Source organism: Harpia harpyja, chromosome 21 (genome assembly GCF_026419915.1).
Source record: "Harpia harpyja isolate bHarHar1 chromosome 21, bHarHar1 primary haplotype, whole genome shotgun sequence".
NCBI lineage: Eukaryota > Metazoa > Chordata > Aves > Accipitriformes > Accipitridae > Harpia > Harpia harpyja.
In genome coordinates this window covers 17458847-17478629 of record NC_068960.1, presented here as the reverse complement: position 1 = coordinate 17478629, position 19783 = coordinate 17458847, and the positions used below count along the sequence as shown (strand labels likewise).

At 42.5% G+C, this 19783-nt stretch overlaps 1 protein-coding gene across 6 annotated transcripts in view; it reads left to right on the top strand.

Annotated features, from left to right (window-relative positions):
* Positions 1-19136, top strand: part of ADCY9 (adenylate cyclase 9) — a 99524-nt gene extending 80388 nt beyond the window's left edge. For 2 of the 6 annotated variants that reach the window (XM_052773088.1, XM_052773085.1), the window contains 2 exons: positions 1577-1618; positions 7499-19136. In XM_052773088.1, coding sequence (XP_052629048.1) covers positions 1577-1618; positions 7499-8687 — 1231 coding nt within the window. In that variant the 3' untranslated portion in view covers positions 8688-19136. The remainder of the gene's footprint in view (positions 1-1576; positions 1619-7498) is intronic. The other 4 variants (XR_008232864.1, XR_008232863.1, XR_008232862.1 and 1 more) reach the window with 4 other exon arrangements.
* Positions 19137-19783: the final 647 nt, after the last annotated feature.

Here is a 19783-nt window from a genome sequence, read left to right as displayed (position 1 = left end):
CTGACTACTAAAGGGGTGGTATGAATGTTAAAGAAACATTATCTTAAGAAATTTTGCTAATTATAGCGTATTTTTGCCTGTGGTTTGAATACCGGTGACCATTAATGGGCAAAGTACAGAAATCATGGAATGCATTGTTATTTCATGTTTTAAAAATAAATATTTAAAGTAATAGACAGAGCTGTTCAACTGCAGATCTGAGAAAGTGATTTATAGAATTGATCATGAACAAAAATAATACAGGTTGAATTAGTGAGACCCATAACTTGTTTGTTAAAAATAACTTTTTTGTTCCTCTCTTATCGTTAGTCTGGATAATAAGTTTTGTCACAGTGGTAATTGCAGCTTTGTATGCATCACAGGCAAATCCATTCTGCAGATTTCTTTGCTTCTTTTTCCAAAAGTAACTAATCCTGAGAGTTGTAATACTTGATGGTGGTAGAGAAATTGTAATGCAAGTGTTGTGGTTTAACCCCAGCCGGCAACTAAGCCCCACACAGCTGCTCACTCACTCCCCCCCACCCCGGCGGGATGGTGGAGAGAATCAGAAAAGTGAGAAAACTCGTGGGCTGAGATAAAGACAGTTTAATAGGTGAAGCAAAAGCCACGCACGCAAGCAAAGCAAAACAAGGAATTCATTCACACTTCCCATGGGCAGGCAGGTGTTCAGCCATCTCCAGAAAAGCCGGGCTCCATCACACATAATGGTGACTTGGGAAGACAAATGCCATTGCTCCTAAAGTCCTCCCCTGCCGCCTTCTTCCCCCAGCTTTATATGCTGAGTATGATGTCAAATGGTCTGGAATATCCCTTGGGTCAGTTGGGGTCAGCTGTCCTGGCTGTGTCCCCTCCCAACTCATTGTGCCCCCCCCCCCCCCCCAGCCTCCTCTCTGGTGTGGTGGGGTGAGAAGCAAAGGCCTTGGCTCTGTGTAAGCACTGCTCAGCAATAATGACAATATCCCTGTGTTATCAACGCTGTTTTCAGCACAAATAGAAAACATAGCCCCATACTAGCTACTACAAAGAAAATTAACTCTATCCCAGCCAAAACCAGCACAGCAAGTAAACACAAAAGTTGCTTGAACTACTTACTTGTTTTCTGTAATGGCATTTTCAAAAATAGGCTCTATATTTGTTTGGGGTTTTTTGGGGTTTGGGGGGTGGGGGGGATGGTTCATTTTTTGTTTGGTTGGTTTTTTTAAATCTTTGTATTGTGTGGTCAGATAAGATGAAGGCATAACTGGGTTTTAGAATTCTGAAATTGCTTTTCCATGTTTCCAAGGTAAGATTGGATTGTTTAACAATTATTCGTTCCAGGCATCATCTTGACTGTGTTATCATCGGTTACCCTTTAGAGGTGTTTGCATCTCTGTCTGACTGGTTGCTTCTTCCAGGCAAAAAGTGCAGATAGGTCACATTCAAACAAAGTTTGTCTGAAGCTGATCAAGTGTGCAATGCAATTATTGGTCCTACAGTCTACAAAATAGAAAAGTTTAAAATGCTAACTGAAATTCTGGCAGGATGCTTTGTTTACTGCTTTAACTTTCCTTCTGAAATCAACACTTTTTTATTTCAGCTCGGTGGAAAATTTTCATCTAGATTTGGCACAGAACTTTAGGTAAGCTTTATATAAAATTACCATCTTTATGTTTAGGGATAGAAACATTTTCATGTAGCAAAACTTTGCATCCACAGTAATACACTTGGGAATTCAACAAATTGGTTCAGCCAGTTGTGTTTAAGCTCCTCAAGTACGTAATTTCCTTTACATAGGACTTCTTGGGTATGACTAAAAATCATCAGAGCGCTGATGCTGCAGTCACTGAGTTATGTAATGCTATTTTCTTTTTAAATTCGATTTCTAGGAAATAGAGTTATGGACAAGCTATATAAAATAGCATCTGTTTTTCTAGTAGTAGCAGTTTTTAAAGCATTATCTGTACATCATGAGCTATTTATTTGATTTCCTTAGTTGATGTGCACTGTTCGGAAGTGTTCTGAGTTGGATGCTATCCACAGCTGGCCAGGTGAGAATTCCCTGTGGTAGAGGAGCTTCAGCTGAAAAAGCTGGCTGTGAAGCCAGCTGCCGTCACCGGGATGGAAACATGCTGGCAGTGACAGTCTGGGTGCTGTCTGCCACCCTGAGCTCACTTAGGCAGAATAGCAAGTCATATCATTGAGAACAAATGAAATTTAGGCCCCAGACTTTTAAACAAACGAACAAAAATCTTCTCCGGGGTTATTAATAGCCCCTTATAAATAAACATGTTAAGGATTCACTCTGATTATTTCAATGTTGAATTTCTCATGGTTTTATTGCAAATTTTGCAATACCATTTTTAAAGTGTTTTTATTGGTCTTTGGTATTACAGAAGTATGAGTTTGCTAATTACAAATTTGGGGGCAATACTGGGGCAATGTTGTACTTGATCAAACTGATGACCCTGTGAATATGTGACTCAGTAATTCATCTAAACAAATGTGTATTCAGGAGCACGTTGCTTTTACTGGGAGTATGTATCAAAACAAAATTACTTTAAAAAAAATGTCATCTACATGAATGCTATGGTAGTCTAGAAAACGTGGTTAAGTCCAGAAAGATGGTAACTGTGCTTTCATGTTAGATATTTATTCACCAAGAAGTTAGCACTTACTACAGTGTTGGGTTTTTTGGGGTTTGGGTTTGGTTTTTTTTTTGCATGGGTTTTCCTTTTTTTATGGCTTTGATTCATGAAAGATAACTTCATTTTCATAACAGAATTCCAGTTCACTAAATCCAGAATGGAAAGTTAAAGCAAAAAGAACAGAGGTGGCTTGATTTTTTTGTTAACTAAAACACTGAAGGGAATTTGCTGAAAAGGCAATGTACGAAATATTAAAGCATGGAGATCACTGGAAGTAATGGCTTAGGATTAGCCTGAGTTTGGATCTTTAGTGGTTTATTATTAGTTTGTGAAATCGCCGAACCTTTTGTGCTGCTCAGAATTACAAACATCTTGCCCAGCACTGACAACAGCTTAGCAGGCTCCTGACCAGCTGGTAATCACTAATAAATAATTCATTCTGCCTTAAATTATTGACAATCCAGTCTTCCGTTCAGTGACTGTTTCTACATCATCATTTATTAGAAATCTGTCAAAAATTAGCTATGAAGCATTGTTTGCATGCAAATATTTTTCTTTCATAAATATATGATATATCTTTTAACTCATGACAAGTAAAGGTAAGAGTGGGTAAGAAACCAAACCATGCAGAAGATGTCATTGCAAACAGGCGTGGAGCACACATGTATATGTGTATGTATATCGTGCGTGAGTTAATACCACATGGCACTGCCCTTTCTGCGTGTCGGCAGCAGTTTGTCAGGGTAGTTGGTCACTGTCTCTGTTTTAATGCAGGAATTGTATCAGTCCAGCATGATCTTTGTTAACGGGCCAAGCTCCACTGATCTGGAGCCGCTCAAACTTGTAAATTAACACAGTTCTTGTAAGTGTTGGAAGGTAAAAGAGAGAACTAGGAGTTAATCCTATTCTGCTTTACCATTAATTTGCAACAGAATTTGACTTCTCTTTTTGGCGCTCTTTTAGTGTACACTATTGTATACCACATTGTTCTGTGCAAACCGAATTTGCCCTTTTTCCTGGTGATAGACTAATAAAAAGTTGAAACTCCCGTATCCTAACAAACTTTTTTGCTGTTTCTTTCTCTCTGAAGTAAATAAATAAGGTTCCTTGCTCACCCCAGTCAGCACAGAAGCTTTTCCTGTGTTCTAAGAGGGCCAAACAAACTTGTTTTGCATGCCTTTAATGAGGTTATTCCCTTTTCTTGATCAAGAATTGAGATAATTATTAACGTTGCATGGGAAGACAGATACTAGTAATGGTAACGAAGTCTTAGCCCAAAGTTCATCTCTGGACTGTCCATGCTATGCTCAATAAATGAAAATATGGAATTTGCCAAGTTTTCCAGACAGACCAGTTCTTCAGCCCCAAAGAGATACAGCCACAAACTTAGTCTTTTAAACAGGAAATATTTCTTATTTTCATTTATTTCTTAGAGCAGGTAGGATGTATCATTTTCCACTTTGTGACTGCTCAAGGAGGAACAGTGATAGGCCACTTGAGGTGGAAGACTAAAATTGCTTGATGGGGGGTTGTTCATACTCATCCACTTTATGTTCTTCATCGAAAGCACCAGTTTGATTTCCCTTTTCCACACTGTTCCGCCATTGCGTTCTTTTTTTAAGATTTAGCAGGCATGCATCCTCTTTAAATATAGCAAGATATCCAAATCCAAACATAGGTTACTGGCTCAGAAGCAAAATGGCTTTCCAAAAATCTTTATAAGTGGAAAGCCATTATCTTTATGATTTGTGATCAAGCCAAAGGAGATTCTATCTCCGGAGCTCTCACTTGTTCCATATTCAACACACAGCCTGGGTGAAGATGCCAAGTTAATAGTTAGGCTTCTGTGCCAGGAAGCACTTCACCAGTTTGAGTTAAAGGAACGTTGTTGGCTTAAGATTTCAATTTGAATGATTTTTAAAATTAGTTTTCTGCTGCAGCACCTCATAAAAAGTAGACCTTAAAAAGATTTGGGTGTGTGTGATCCTCTCTGTTATAGGTGTATGGGTTGTTTGTTGGTTTTTTTTTCTTTTCATTCTAAAGGGTAGTTTCAGGTCATCTTTGCTAACTGACTGTGTAAGATGATTTATAGTCCTGTAGGTCCTGTAACCTGGTCGCTGCAACATCCAGAAATTTGATTTCTAAATGAGTAAGATGTAATTGCTCCCTCCTTCAGGGAGGCATCGTGGCTTTTTTTACTAATGCTTGTAGCAGTTGCATTGTGATCAAAAATGCCTGCTCTGGAAAAGATACTGCATCTTCTTTTTGAGATACTAACCCATTACCTTATTAATGAAATCAGGTCAGCTTACAAGTGAGTCACTCATTTCACATGCAGATCTCTCAGGTTGTACGCCCACGTGGGAAACAAGGTCAGGCCAGCACTTGAGGAGATGATTGAGAGCTCGCAGATGCCAGTACTTCAGGAGTGGTGAATGGGAGGCAGCAGTTTCTTCTTAAAAGGCAGATCTTGCATTCGACACAGGCCACTTTTTGTAACGTGAAATTTGTGGTGCTTGCCTAATTAATTTAAGAGGAATTAAAGTACTTTGAGGAGCATTTTGTACAATAAACTGTAAATAAAAAGCCTTTAATGACTTAAATCCCTGTGGCAGGAATGTTTGATGTTAGAGCAGATTATCTGGATCAAACTCATACTCTCAAAGGAGTAACATGTCATTGCTCAGATCCTCTAGCAGATCTCTTCCCACAAGATACGGAAAATAATTAACTGTTCTGAAGAGAACCGGAATCGTGCTCCTTAACCGAGATTCCTTCCTCACCTTCTCCAGCCTTATTTATTTTCTAAGATCTTTTCTCTTACTTATCCTCCCCTCATTTTGTTTTATAAGCCCATCACACTGGGAGGGTATTTTGCCACCTGCAAATTAGGTAGCAAGGTTTGTATTTAAGGAATTGCTACCATTCTAGTCATTATTACCTTAGCCTTTGTCTTAGTCTCTGACTTGTCTTTCTGGGGAGAAAATGAACAAGTTTGTAACAGAGGTTCTGTTGAGAAAAGTAGTTGTGAGGGAGAAAGGAAGGAGTCTTAGTACAGTAACACACCAGCAATTACGGGAACCTGATTGCAGGGACTTATTCTGTGAGTTGGGAGTAATCTCCTCCTTTCATTCTTCCCTCGTGTTTTTTTTAATATCAAACCAATAAAATGAATATACCTTCACTTCTGGGAGAAGTATGTTATGGTTGAAAACAAAAGGAGTAATTTCCAACATAATATGTGGGTTTATCTTTAATATGAAATTCCACCTGTAAGCTCTCTATTGTAAATATTTTACTTAAGGGAAACTTTTTCTCCTATAGGCTTACTACGATAAAAGCTTGTAGATGCAAACAAATACCATAGCACATGCAAATGTTTTCAGAGATTGTGCACATTCATCTGTTTCACAACTGTGCTATGTTAGTGCTTCATCACGCTTTTCTGTCAATCAAATATTTGAGAATGAACATTCAGAAAAAGCAACTGGGTCTGTAATATACACTGAGATGCCTGCTTTGATTTCAGAAGTGAAAGCATGTCCCCCTGGACATAAAGAAACAAATTGAACTTAGAAATGTTTTCACGTGTTACAGAAACAAATTTAGTCTTCTCTTCTTGAGCTGTTGCTGTAGTTGTGCTTTGAGTTTTAATCTCTTTTGCTAACATACCTTCAGAAGAGAAATACAGACAAACACTGAGATACGGATTGCCTTGCTGTTTTTCAAGGAGAAGGGTTGATGTGATGCTTTCCCTTATCAAACCATCTCTTAACTTGGAAAACTTCAGCATGTGCCTACTCATATCAAATCTTAAGCTTTGGCATAATTTTACAGAAAAAATCGCAGTTAAGTGACTCCAGAAATCGCTGCATGCCAATCTGTCTGGGTTCAGACTTAGTTTCTAGGATTGCATAGGTGTTGTCTTCTCAGATTAAATCTGTGTCTTTGCATCTCTCCAGAAAGTTGAGATTGTAGACTGCAGATGTCTCCTTTTTAAGGGCGGTTTGGCACAGAAGCATGCTCCATCAGTGCTTCATAATCTGCACAGGCAGTTGATGAATTGTCGAAAGGATTTGAAATAATTACTCTCAATCTATGTGCGGCATGATTTTTTAAATTTTTTTTAATTTTTTTTTTTTTTTTAAATCTTGGCACTTTGAGAAACTTTCTGTCTCCACCATAAAAAGCTTCAGTGTTTATAACGTGCAAAAGATGTCAACCCAGGGCTCCATATTCTCCATTTTCATGCAGTTCTCCGTGAAGTGTCTTGTACAGGGTTATCTTCTTCCAAACCCTTCATGTCTTAACATTAAAGGCACACTGCAAACATTACTGGTCTTTGATGAGGAGACGAGGGAAAGGCACTAGGAGTATAAAGCAGACGTTTCTGAATATTGGAGGTAATACAGAAAAAGGTAAATTCCACAAAACTTACACACACCCCAGCCCCATACAGACATACATGTGCACACATATATCTAAACACACACACAGGCATTATTAAGCATTTTTATGTACATACTTACATGTAGTGCTTTTCGTTGTATATTCAGATATAATGATAACTGTTCCCTTGAGAAAGTCCTTAAAATAGGACTATCGTAAAGGCTGGGCAATTTCTGTGTTGCTGAACCTGATGATATCCCTTTAAGGAGGTACTCAGTGAGTTTATGAATGAAATTAATTCTTTAGCAATCTTAGCAGCAGATAAAGTTATCGAAGTGTATTTTATAATTTAGTATGTAGTAATGTACACTTCCTACACTTCTTTTTCTGGCGAAGGATTTTTAACTACAGAGCAGAAATGGCAGTGCCCTAACTCTGTGTTTTTAAATGCACCTTTCGTGTTCTTCCCTTTCTTCTGCTTCCAGCTCCAGAAGGAGTCCGTGCAACAGTTCGGTGCCAAATGACACGAAGAGGCCAGCAGACCTGATTGGTCAGGAGGTGATTTTGGTTTCCTTCCTTCTGCTCCTCCTGGTCTGGTTTCTGAATCGAGAGTTTGAGGTCAGTTACCGTCTCCACTACCATGGAGATGTGGAGGCTGATCTTCATCGCACCAAAATTCAGAGCATGAGGGACCAAGCTGACTGGTTGCTGAGGAATATTATTCCGTACCACGTGGCTGAGCAGTTGAAGGTTTCCCAGAGCTATTCCAAAAACCACGACAGTGGTGGAGTAATCTTTGCAAGTATTGTGAACTTCAGCGAGTTCTATGAAGAGAACTATGAAGGAGGCAAAGAGTGCTACCGAGTCCTGAATGAATTAATTGGGGATTTTGATGAGCTCCTGAGCAAACCACATTACAGCAGCATTGAGAAAATCAAAACAATTGGGGCAACGTATATGGCCGCTTCAGGACTGAACACCTCGCAGTGTCAGGACAACAACCATCCCCATGGACATTTGCAGACCCTTTTTGAATTTGCCAAAGAAATGATGCGAGTGGTGGATGACTTCAACAACAACATGCTGTGGTTTAATTTTAAACTTAGGATTGGCTTTAACCATGGCCCCCTCACAGCTGGGGTCATTGGCACCACCAAGTTGTTGTATGACATTTGGGGTGACACTGTGAACATTGCTAGCAGAATGGACACCACTGGCGTCGAGTGTCGTATACAGGTGAGTGAGGAGAGCTACCGCATCCTAAACAAGATGGGGTATGACTTTGACTATAGGGGGACAGTCAATGTGAAGGGGAAAGGTCAGATGAAGACCTACCTTTACCCAAAATGCATGGACAATGGGATCGTGCCACATCACCAGTTGTCTATATCTCCAGACATTCGGGTTCAAGTGGATGGCAGCATTGGGCGATCTCCGACAGATGAGATCGCCAACCTGGTGCCTTCTGTACAGAATTCTGATAAGATAGCCCATGGCACAGATAACTCAGAAACCAAGGACATCCCTCCTTCCGCCAAGAAGCTCCAGAAAGATGCGGTGAAAGCAGAGGAGAGGTGCAGGTTTGGCAAAGCCGCAGAGAAGACTGACTGTGAGGAAGTGGGAGCTGAGGAGGTCAATGAACTGACAAAGCTAAATATCTCTAAGAGTGTATGATGCATTGTCAGAGTTGCATGAAGTGCTCTGTCAATAGAAACACAAAGACATTTGCAATTGGCAGTTTTCTTTTTCAAGAGAGACCTTCTCAACACCTGCGTTGTACGTTTGTTTTCATTTCAGCACCTGGTGCTGTGTGGATCACAGCTCTTCAGGGCTTGTTTTCATCCATCTCTCTCCTCCATGCCCCAAATCACATCCCAAGCTCCCCAGCTCCCTGTGCAACCATCTTACAGCTGAGTAGAGGATATTAAGTGCCTTCAGATATACTCCATTGGACTCCCTGTCAAGGTACAGAGGCCCCAAGTGAAATCATAGCTTTGGGTATTTGTCTAATTTTAAAGAAAAGAAAAGCTGTGGTTATATCATTTTTATTGTTGTTTCTCACAAAACACTTTTTTTGGCTAATGCAACTCCTTGGGTTTTTTATATCTCTCTGAACAATATTTTACTGTTATCAGACCTTTTGTATGTAAACACACAGACAAATGTGCATGTATCTACCATATGAGACTGACATAAAGTGCCAGTAACGTACCACAAAAGAATGTCTTGGAGAGGGGGTGATACAATTTGACTTTGTGTTGGGCTGGAGGAGGAGTTCTGCAGTGGCTCAACATTTAGTTAGAGTAGGCTGAACAACTGCTGTAGTTTTATTCTCCTTTAACAATGCTTTCTTCAACCTTAATGTGCCATTGCGCGCTTTGGATACACTTCTTTTCCATATAGCCAATGAGTTACTGATATGTGGGAATGGAATAAGGGTTCGGACATCACCAGCTCTCAGGACAGGTTTCCAGAAGCAGACGAGTGACCACGAGAGTGTTACAATTCAGGTCTTACAAGTCTAAAGCAGTTTCACGTTACTCCGTACGCTAGCTGAATTTGCGACGGTAGGTGAAGTTGGTATCTCTAAGCTAGTCTGACTTGAGGGAGAGAGAAAAGCAAAATAAATGTTTGGGGAATGCCTTTATTTATTTATTTATTTTATTCCTGGTTTTGTTTTGTTTGGGGGGTTTTGTTTGTGTGTGCGGAAGGGATTAGGAGAGATGAATTGTCAATTGGTTTAATAAGAGTAATAAGATGGTGTTTCAGCCTCTTTGAACTACCAACCACTGTGAGGATGTTACCTAGGCAATATTTGTTTCAAAGCTGGTGAAACTTCCGAAGCCACCAAACACAATTGAGTATCCCAGCTTCCCTCTGTACTGAATCAATGGTGCTGCACAATATATTTCAGGATTTCCCCCCCCCCTACACTGTGCTTTTGCAGCAGGGAATAGAACAGCATGCTCCCTGCGTGCCACTGAAAGCAGGAATAGGGAAAAGAGTCCTTTCTGGTGAGCTGAGAAGCACAATAATTTCCCAGTCCTGCAGATGACTCTGTGCAGGTCCCTGGGACCAGAGACCTGCGGGAGCACAGAGGGAACTGCAGGATGGGAGCCTTAGACTATACCAGTTTGCCCTCTGCATGCTTCCATCACCTTCTTCACTTACATTTGCTGCCCCGCTTTGGATAATATTAATTATTCAACTATTCCAGTTCAACTAACTCTTTGTGACACCAAATAAAATGAAAGAATTTTTGTGCCCAAAATAAGTTCATTAGCCAGGGAAGAGCTGGTGAAATGCAATTCTGTGCTGTCTGCATGTTGGTGTGATTTTTAATTCTTTTTTTCCATCTGAACTAAAGTCAGAGTATATTGATACTTCTTCTTATTCCCTATGTGATTTTTGGAGTTTCAGTAATAAATATATACGTTGTGAAGCTCCTGTTCAGCTATTTGAGATCCATCTACACTCCACAGTCAGCATGGAGCCCTTGAAGCCTTTGTCAAATGTAAATCTGTGAGATTTCTGGATCTCGGTTAGTTAAACAAGACTCTGGGCACCGTTCTCACAAAAGCTGCTGTTTATATACATCTAAATTGCGTTTGATAGGAAAGCTATTTAAAATTAATCTTACTTGCTCAAACTGCCAGCATACAAAAAACCCAGGGGATACTCATCTCCATACCCTTCTGCCACAGATGCTGTAGCCTGTTTGGGGGCTATTCCTGATGAGCAACAATAGAAGGTTTTTATCAGTGCACAGTTTTACAGCAGCCTTCCTTCTCCATAGATTAAAACTAGCCCCCTTCTGCCCCACCCCCAGTGGGTTGCACTTCCAACTTTCAGGTAGTATAATTCCTCAAATACCTCTTGCATCTGAAGAATGTATTCTTGAAACCATTTTTAGAGTTCTTGTTTCAGTTAAGTGTGTGTCAGTATTCCTTTTCTTACAGTAGAGAAGTTAATGTGGTCCAGAATTGTTTACATGCCTTCTAGTGTTATATTAGTGTCTCAAAATCATTCAAACTTTTCTCCCTTTCACTTCTTTCTCCCAATTTTATAGACAACTCTGCCCAGCATTTTTCTCTCATTGATCAGCTGTTTGCAATGGCAGAGTTCAGTTAAGATACACCGGCTTCTCTCTCTCATGAGACACTGCACAATAACTAAACCTCCACCAGCAACAGCCCTGCATCCAGTGAGAGGTTTGCACCCTGTGATTAAACCTGAAAGGAGAAGGTGCTGGAGTAGGGCCCCGGACCCAGAGCGCCTTCCTTCTCGTTATTCAAGCAATGCACTGCAGAATACAAAAGCCTCATCCTCCAGCCTATAAAGTAAATAACACTCCCATGCTGTCGTGGTATGGTGCTGTGGAAGTATTGTTGGTTTTCTGGTAACATTAGAATACAAAAAAAAATACCAGGGCCTCTTTTTTGTTAGTACTAAGCAAATAAAATGACTGAGGACAGAAGCATTAGTGGACTCTGAAATCAAGGGCTGTTGTCTGCTCTGGGAACTGCTGGCGACATTACTCTGCCTTAACTCTGAAGCTGGGAAAAGAGTCAAAAAGTTGAGTAAGTAGTAGTTACCCTTGTTTGCTTATTGCCACCAGGACAGCAGCAAGCATTCAACAGCTGAGACTGCAGGTCTTCTTTCGGAGGTTTTAAATCTTCTCTTTTAGTGCAGTGTAGTAACAAAATCAAGACACTAAGCTCTCATCGTACAGTTTGGGTAGCGAGATTTTCCCAGGCACAAGGAGCAGGGAGATACCTATTTTCTAGTGTAAAACAGTGGGAGCTGAACCTTTACACCTTCCCTTTATGCCTTTGAAAAGATGTCCGAATACTGGCAAAAATTACTCTGGAGGCATTTTTAATGGCATTGTGCGGTTCTGCATTCCTCTCTGCAGCCGTGACACATGTGTGCTTGTGGGAGGCCATGATCAAAGTTCATTTCATTAAAATATCTTTTGCGCTTGTTCTGTTAGTGCCAGCACAATTCGAACATGGTATAAAAGTTGAGGAGTTGGCCAGGTACCTGGAAGTATATTCTGCAAGAATACTCAGTGCATTGCTGCGCTTCCTAGTTTTAGGGTGTTTTAATGGTGATAATTTAAAAATTATCCCGGGGAGGGGGGAAGATTGCTGAATATTTGCTAGGCCTGTATTGCCTTCTGCCACAGTTCACTTGGAGGAGCCGCTCTAGAGCGTAGACTAATGACGAATATGCTGAACGTTTTCTGCAGTGTCGTCTTAATCTGCTGCTAACACACAAAACCACTTCTTTTTCTCCCAGCTACTTCTGTGAGACAGATTTCTCATTTAAAAACAAGTAAATGGCATTTCCATTGATTTAATTCTGGCATTTATGATTTTGAGAAGAACAGATTTGCCTGTTATTTCCCAGGATTTGGGGCCGTTCCCCTTTGCTGGAGGTAACGCAAGTGCTGCGAGCAAGGCAGGATGGTGCCGCTGCCTGACTGTGGCTCCTGCTGTGTCCTAACACAAAGCACAGGAGGATTTAGATGTGACAAAATGGGGGGGGGAGGAGAGGATGGACTTCCCCAAGGGCTTTACAAAAAAATAAGTATTTGGATACTCTTACTTCAGAGCTAAAACACAGAAAGGAGGCACCCGGAGCAAAAATGAAAGGAGCTATAAACCAAACACTGTGTACCCATGCCAACTTCTAGCTCAAGAAGTGCTTATTCTTGATTAAAGAGCCAAGATTTTGGAGTATCTAGCATTTTAAAATTGCTAACTCTAACCTGTTTCTAAAACTTTAATTCTGAATACAACAACAAAAAAATATTGCAAGGGAGCAGTTATTAATTTCATGTCTTTATTATGCAACATTACAAGAGACTGAGAGCGCCTGAGGTTGGATATAATGTGATCAGCTATTTAACTGTGCAACTTGGGTTGAGGGTTGTTTTTTTGCCAAATTTAAAGACTCTGTCTGTTTTCTCCCTTATTCCCTGCTGTGGTCTTGTTTGCTCAGTCTGGATGGGACGTGTGAGTGGTTCTTGCCTCCCTGCTCCTCGCCTTTGCTAAACTGCATCTTCCACACTGCACAGCAGTGTTTGAACTCTGCTACTGCCAGGTCATGGCTTCAGATGCTGCTTTCACTGCTGTTTGCCTCTGATTTCCTAATATAAAGGGGAAAAGTACATTTGCTTTGATATCTTGGTCCATTTATCTGGTCACAGCTGCAGCTTTCTCCTTGTGTTGTTAAGCTCCTTGATAGAAGATAGGGAGGAGCAGCAGGCACATCCCAGTAGTTAAGTCTAAGAATTCTGTGAAAAAATACATTTTTCGTCACACCGGAAGTGGAAAAAAAAGTTTTATTTCCCTAAGTTTTAGCAAACGTGCCAAAGCAGAAGAGGGTAAGAAATAAATTCCAGTGTTTGCTGTCAGCTTTGGGATTTGGTGAAGCAGTGTTCCTTTAAGTCCTGTTTTAGTTAAATATTACAAAACTGCTAAAAATGCAGTAATTATTTATTGATGTGACTTTCCCAGTTGCTGAAAATGTCGCAGGGGTGGTTTGACTGTAAATACAGAATGATTTTCATGTGGAAAGAGAAACAGTTGAGGCAGAGGTGCAGGGATCCCCCAGTGCCACGGTGCTTCCATCTTGATGCCCAGGCAGCTGCGAAAACCCAGTTGGGGTCTTGGAGTAATCCTGAGACTTGGCTAGCTGTATGCAGAACATCAATTTGGGCAGGAAAGTCATTTATTCCAGTAGTTTTTTTTCCTTTTGAGTTCTCTATACAGGCTGTAGCAGCCCTTGTTTTGATTTCTAGGGGAAGAACCTGAACTACTCTTTGTTGTTGCTGAGAATATCCTCCGCTGCCGGTAGTGGTAGGATTCTACAAAGTCCTGTAAAAAAGTTAGAAATTACAACAATTACACGCTAATTCTGGCAGATGCTGTAGTTGTCCAGGTTTTAGTTTGAGTGCTCTGATGGCTTGAAGATTTTTTAGTCAAGAGCTGTGAAATCGTGGACCACTTTCTGCTAAAATATACCGAAAATGTAAAGGAAACTGGAGAGGTGGAAGACCATGGTCTGCAGAAATGCAGCATAAGCAGTGTAGGATACAGCGTGATGATGGGGGTTTGGCTTGCCGCACAAACATACACGGCGCAGGAGATGCTCTGTGCGTAACATGTGCTTCCAGGTTTGAAATCAGTGGGAAAAGGAGAAGGTGAATGTGAAACGAGGTGTCAGGTTGTTTTAAAGGCTGATCTTTAATTTCCGGGTGGGATGTCTTTGCTGGCTGCTGTAGGCGAAGGTTTCTCCGGTGTGAAGCAGAGCCCTGGCTTCCCAGAAGCATGTTTTCTTATTTTTTTTAAATCTGCTTTAATGCCACCCTCTGAACTCTGTCCAGAGTGATGGGAAGGAGTTTTGTCAGTGAAAATCGGACATGAGGAGCTTATTGTCTTTGTCTTATTAGAGTTCAATTAAAATGAACATCAGGCTCTAAAGAGCTTCAAGTAGAGAATAAAATAGGGGTGAAATATATTTTGTCTTAACAGCATCTCGGTTCAAGTGGTGCCATGGGGAATAGTTTTGAGGTGCTTTATAGACGCTCCATAAAGCTCTGGTAGAAAAAAAAAAAATGCAGCTTTTCTGTCTAAAACTTTTTTCAAGTCTTTATCAGGCAAGCTAAACTTCTGTCTTCAGCCCAAGTGGCTGGGCTGTACAACGTGTATAGAAGTGCTTGCTACTTACCTTTGAGAGTCAACATTAGTTTTTGAGAAAGAAGATTATTTTGGAAAAAACAGGTCAGTAGAAGACACTTAAAGCTTTTTTCCCCTGGTACTTTATTGTAGCTGGCAAACATTTGCTCGCCTAACCAAGCTGCCCAGCCCAAGGCTAGCGAGGAGCAGGATGCAGGCGCCCAGTGTTTTCACGCACGCCGCTCCAGATGCAATACGTTTAACATCCTTTTTAGCAGCTGTTTCACATGCGTGTCTCCAAGTCAGGAATTGGTGTCGAGGAAGTAGTCATTCGTGTTTTACACTTCTGGAAAGGCCCCGAGGCTGCTGTCAGCTTCTCACGTCGTAGCCTTTACGTGGTTTGTTCTGTTCTCTCCTTGTTTTCTGGCTCACTGCAACAACACGTATTTTAATCTCCAGAAGTTGCAGCGTTCGCTGAATCTGAAAAACTGCAGAAAGTTATGGCTGGGAACACTTACTAAAATTTTAAGTTTTGGCTCTAACCAGTGCTGCTTTAACCAATTTGTCATCTGGTGATAAGTGGCGACACGCAGTGATGTCATATCCAAGCATCCCAGCGGGTGACCGCTGCCAGCGCTGCCACTCACACATCCCCAATTTGAGTGTCGATGCTCAAATCTTCCTTTGGATGAGTCAAAACAAAGTGACTTTCCTGAGTTTTTCCTTCTTTTCTCCCTTAGTCACTCATGTCTTCGCTTGTTTCTAACTTAATGCATTGGTTAAATACTAGTTTGCAATTGAAAGATGGTTTGTATCGATTCGTTGTTGAAAGATTTAAGCTCAGGGCAGGGAAAAATGCAGCACGTGGTACGTCTGCGGGTATGCCCAGAGGGAAAATGCCTCTTTAGCATCTTTGAAACTTTGCCTTTATTCAAATGAGACCAGAGCTTCATTTGTGATTTATTTCTAATATTAGCTGTTGCCCCTAGAAATTGTCCAAAGAGAGGGGGTTTGCAGTATTGCAGTGGTCTGCCCTACATCACTGCCTGAACCAGGATTTGGCCACTGTGCTGGTACCAGCATGGTCCCACCGGCACCATCAGACATTTCTCCTCATGTAGTTCAGGAATCCGCAGTTGCCAGAGTAACCCTCTCCGCAGTTTAATTTCTTCTAGTTTTCAGAGACCGTGTTGAGAGAGAGAGAGAGATGCGCGCTGAGACAGAGACTTGTTATACCCTACTGCGAGTACAGCTTTAAACTTCCAAAGTAATAAACTCTTCAAAGCCAAGAGCCTTAAGAATTCCAAACATCTGCTGAGAGACAAAATACAGTTTCAAGTTTGTGCTGAATATCGGGAATTTTTTCTGCTCAATGGTGGGTGTCTCCTATTTGCGAGGAGGAGGCAGCAGTATCCAAAGATGATAAGGACCTTGGCCACCCTCACCGAATTACCCAGGAACAGTAGACAGGCTCCCCACTTGTGCTCTCAGGAAAGTTACCTCGCTCCCCCGGGGCTAGTGTGATGGCTTTATATATTGCATTGCTCAGAAAAGCTCCTTCTTTCCATGAAACAGAGTTTTTAATTTAGCATAAAACATGGTATTTGCTGGCAGAGGGGCTGGATTCTTCCTTTCCCACCCCCAGGCTCTTACAGTCCTGCGGCATTGAGATGGAGAAGGCAGGGATGTAGATGATGGGAAAGCCAGGCGAGTCGGGAAGAAGCTGGACGTGCCTCTGGAGCTGAGCCTGGCAGAGTGCCGGAGCTGAGGAGCTGCCGCACCGGTCCCACAGCAGTGCCCAGGCAGCAGCGAGCTTCGGCAGCCATGGGCTGGCGAGGTGGCGGAGGTTTGGGGAGGTTTGCTCTGGGGGCAGCGTCCCGCTGCCCTCCTCAGTTGAGCCCGGTCCATGGTCAGCCTGACAGCTGTCGGATGCCTTTGTAAATACACCTTCCCTCCTGGCCTGTTGGTTTCATTTCATGTTTTCATGTGAGCAAATTTCAGCTGGTTACTAAAAACATGCACTAGAAATGGAGGCACTGCTGTCCGAGCATAGCCGGGCTGCGCAGTGGATTGGGGTTGTGCCTGTCCGACCTCAGTTTATACAGTATTACACCTACAGATGACCCTATATAAGCAATCATTGTGCATCAAGAGCTGCAATACCCGATTATAAACAGCCTGTGAGAAATGATTTACAAAGTGAGGGACTCAAATCAGGGTTGGCTTTGGTTTTACCAGTAGGTGTCAGCTGGGCAGCGGTGCGGGCCCGGGGGCCGGTGCGGACTCCCGACCATCCCCTGCTTGCTTTAAAAGCTGCCTCAACAGTATTACCCGAGACTTCAGCACTGCCTGTCCTTGCATAAGCACACGTGGAGATGGTATAGAAAGCGTTAACTGAGAACATGATTGAAACGTTATTGAATTATGAATTGAAACATTGAGAAGAGTTTCCAGTTAACAAGAAAGAGAGGCAAAAAAGGCAAATTAAAACATTTTAAGGTCTCTAGGTTAGCTGGAAATTGTTTCTTCATGATGTCTCTGTTTTCTTTCTCTCCCCACCCCAGCAAAGCCCGTGTTCCCGTGACCTTCTCCCCTCCCTTCTTGCAAAAAGAGAGAGAACCGGTCTGTTTACACACACCGCTGGGGGAAGCTGGCAGCTTCTGCTGGGGGCTTTGCTGGGGATGGGGCTTCCTCACAGCGGCTTCACTGTAAATATTCTGCCTATGCTTCATTGACAAAACCGAAATGGAAAAAAATTGTATCTGTGAAATATTAAGCTATATATGTATATAGATAAAATGCGTATTATCTCTGACTCGTTACTACGGCTCTGTAATCAATTGTATATTAAACTGTTTTACTGTATGGCAGATCATTTCACGCTATCTTAGATGTAGAAAAGCTGAGAAAGTAATTCACAATACACTATGTCAACTTAAAATTGGTTTGCTTTTTTATTTTTGCTCCAGCACGACTTCAAACGCAACCCTGTGCCGTTTGCACATTGTTTCGAAGAATAATAGTTGGAAACAGAAGCTTTTTCAGCCCTTTGTTTTGGATCTGGCTTTTTACAATGTTTCTTTGATAAATCACGAAACCACCGAGTTAATTTTTGATTAGGTGCATATTTAGAAGGCATTTTAAATGCGAAAGGGATTTGTCACAGACCCACTGCACTTTGATGTGTTGGCTGGCAGTAAATGACCTTCATGTTCCCAATGCCAGCTGAGAAGACTACCCCTTCCTAATTTTTCCTCATTTTAATCCTGCTCTAAAGTGTTGGGAAGGGGCTGCGTGGCAGCCTGGCCGGCAGCACCTCTGCAGCCCATGGTATTGTCACTGCTGGCTGTGGCGGCAGGTCTTGGCAGAGAGCTTTTCCACATGGGGAGCTTGCTTTGGCTGAAATAGGGGATGAATTTTGAATAGGTTTTTTTTGGTTGTTTAGCAGAGAGCATTGATGGTTTATTCTGGAATACCAGTGCCTTATTCAGATTCTCTTAATCCACTTGGAAAGTGGAGTGAGGCATTGTTATTCTGGAGTAAGCATCCACAGAAAAAGAAATGGCTGACCAGGAGTGGCTGTCCGAGAAGAGGAGCTGTAATGCTTTCATAAACCTGAACCTGTCCAGCCAAAAGAGCTGAAGGTGGTGGACTGCTGCAGGCGGCTCAGCAGCAAAACCCATGTCTGTCTGTCTGTCTCTCACACAGACCCTGCTTCCCCCAGGGTCTCTTTTAAGCATCCCACTGTATGTTCATTGGGTTTCACTGGGAGGGAGAAAAACCCTAATGAAGCCCTGAGCCCTTGCGAAGTAAGGTTTTGACCTGGAAGATTTGGAGGTTTCCTCTGGATCCGTGCCCAGGCGCTCTGCTCCTCCCTCCTGCCCACTGATGACCAGAGACCCACCGCCATCGTGTCCCGCAGCACCAAACCTTTCTTCTCTTCGCATGTGCTGATGACGGAGCCATGCAGCCGTAAGCTTTTGGACGGGTCCAGCCAGAGACCTGAGTCCAGGCAACTCCCGTTTCCCTTTTCCCCACTCCCTGCAGGTCGCAGCAGAGCAAGAGCTTTGTCCTCCTGGAATCACAGAGAGGTGGAGTCCAGTTCCTCTGAGGGTGCTTATTTATTGTTTTCCCTCATACTTAAATAGAGGTTGGTTTTTTTTTCCAAAGACAAGGTAAGTATCAGAGCGCGTTTAATACACGTGTGGCGCGATTGGCTCTGCAGCCAGTGCTTGCACCATGTTCTTGAGGCTGTCCCAGGGTTTTTAATGTCAGTAGGTGTGTGTAAGCCATGCTCGAGTGTTCCTGGGTGTTCGCCTTCTGTTGTAGGTGAAAACTGTTCCAATGTTACCCAGTCGGGTTCCTATTGTAGATCATGGTGATTGTCAACTGCCAAGAGATATTTTTTAATAAATCTTATCCAGGCATTTCAAATAAAGCCAGTCTCCCTGTTTTCCTTTTCAGTTCTGCATTGTCTTCTCCCCAGGTAACCCCATGTTCAAGTTTCTTCTCTTTCTGTGCTTTGGTTCATGGTCAAGAATACACTGTACGCCGATGTTGGGTATATTGGAAGATGCACCCTATGTTTGTTTACTTTACATGGGGACTGTGGGTACAAGAAAAGCCCAAAGATCTTCCAGGGATGTGTTTCACAGTGGTTCCCAAAAGACCAGGCTGCCTTTGTCTGTAGGCAGCCTCAGGGTGACTCGGTGTCCTCGGCTGATGGAGGATAACAGGGCTGACCCGGAGGCTGTGGCATCTCTCCCATCTGCAGGTACTGCTGGGGATCCCACACCTCAGTCACGCTGCAGCAGCAGGGAGCTCTGTGGGAGCCACTGGTTTCTTCCTTCTTTGTGTTTCAAGATTGTCCTGGGTGCCTGGAAGGTAAGTATTAACTTCCCCCATGAGTTACTAGTGGGGTGGGGGGGTCCCGGGCTGGTGCGCGCTGCCCTGGCTGTGCTGCCCTCGGGGTCAGCTGCTTCTGCAGAGCCGGCACCCTGCTGTAGTACCCGGAGCCGTCTCCAAGAGCCGTGGGTTGCATGGGTGGCTGGAAAATGTGCCCAGCTTGTGCCTTCCCCTGGTTAC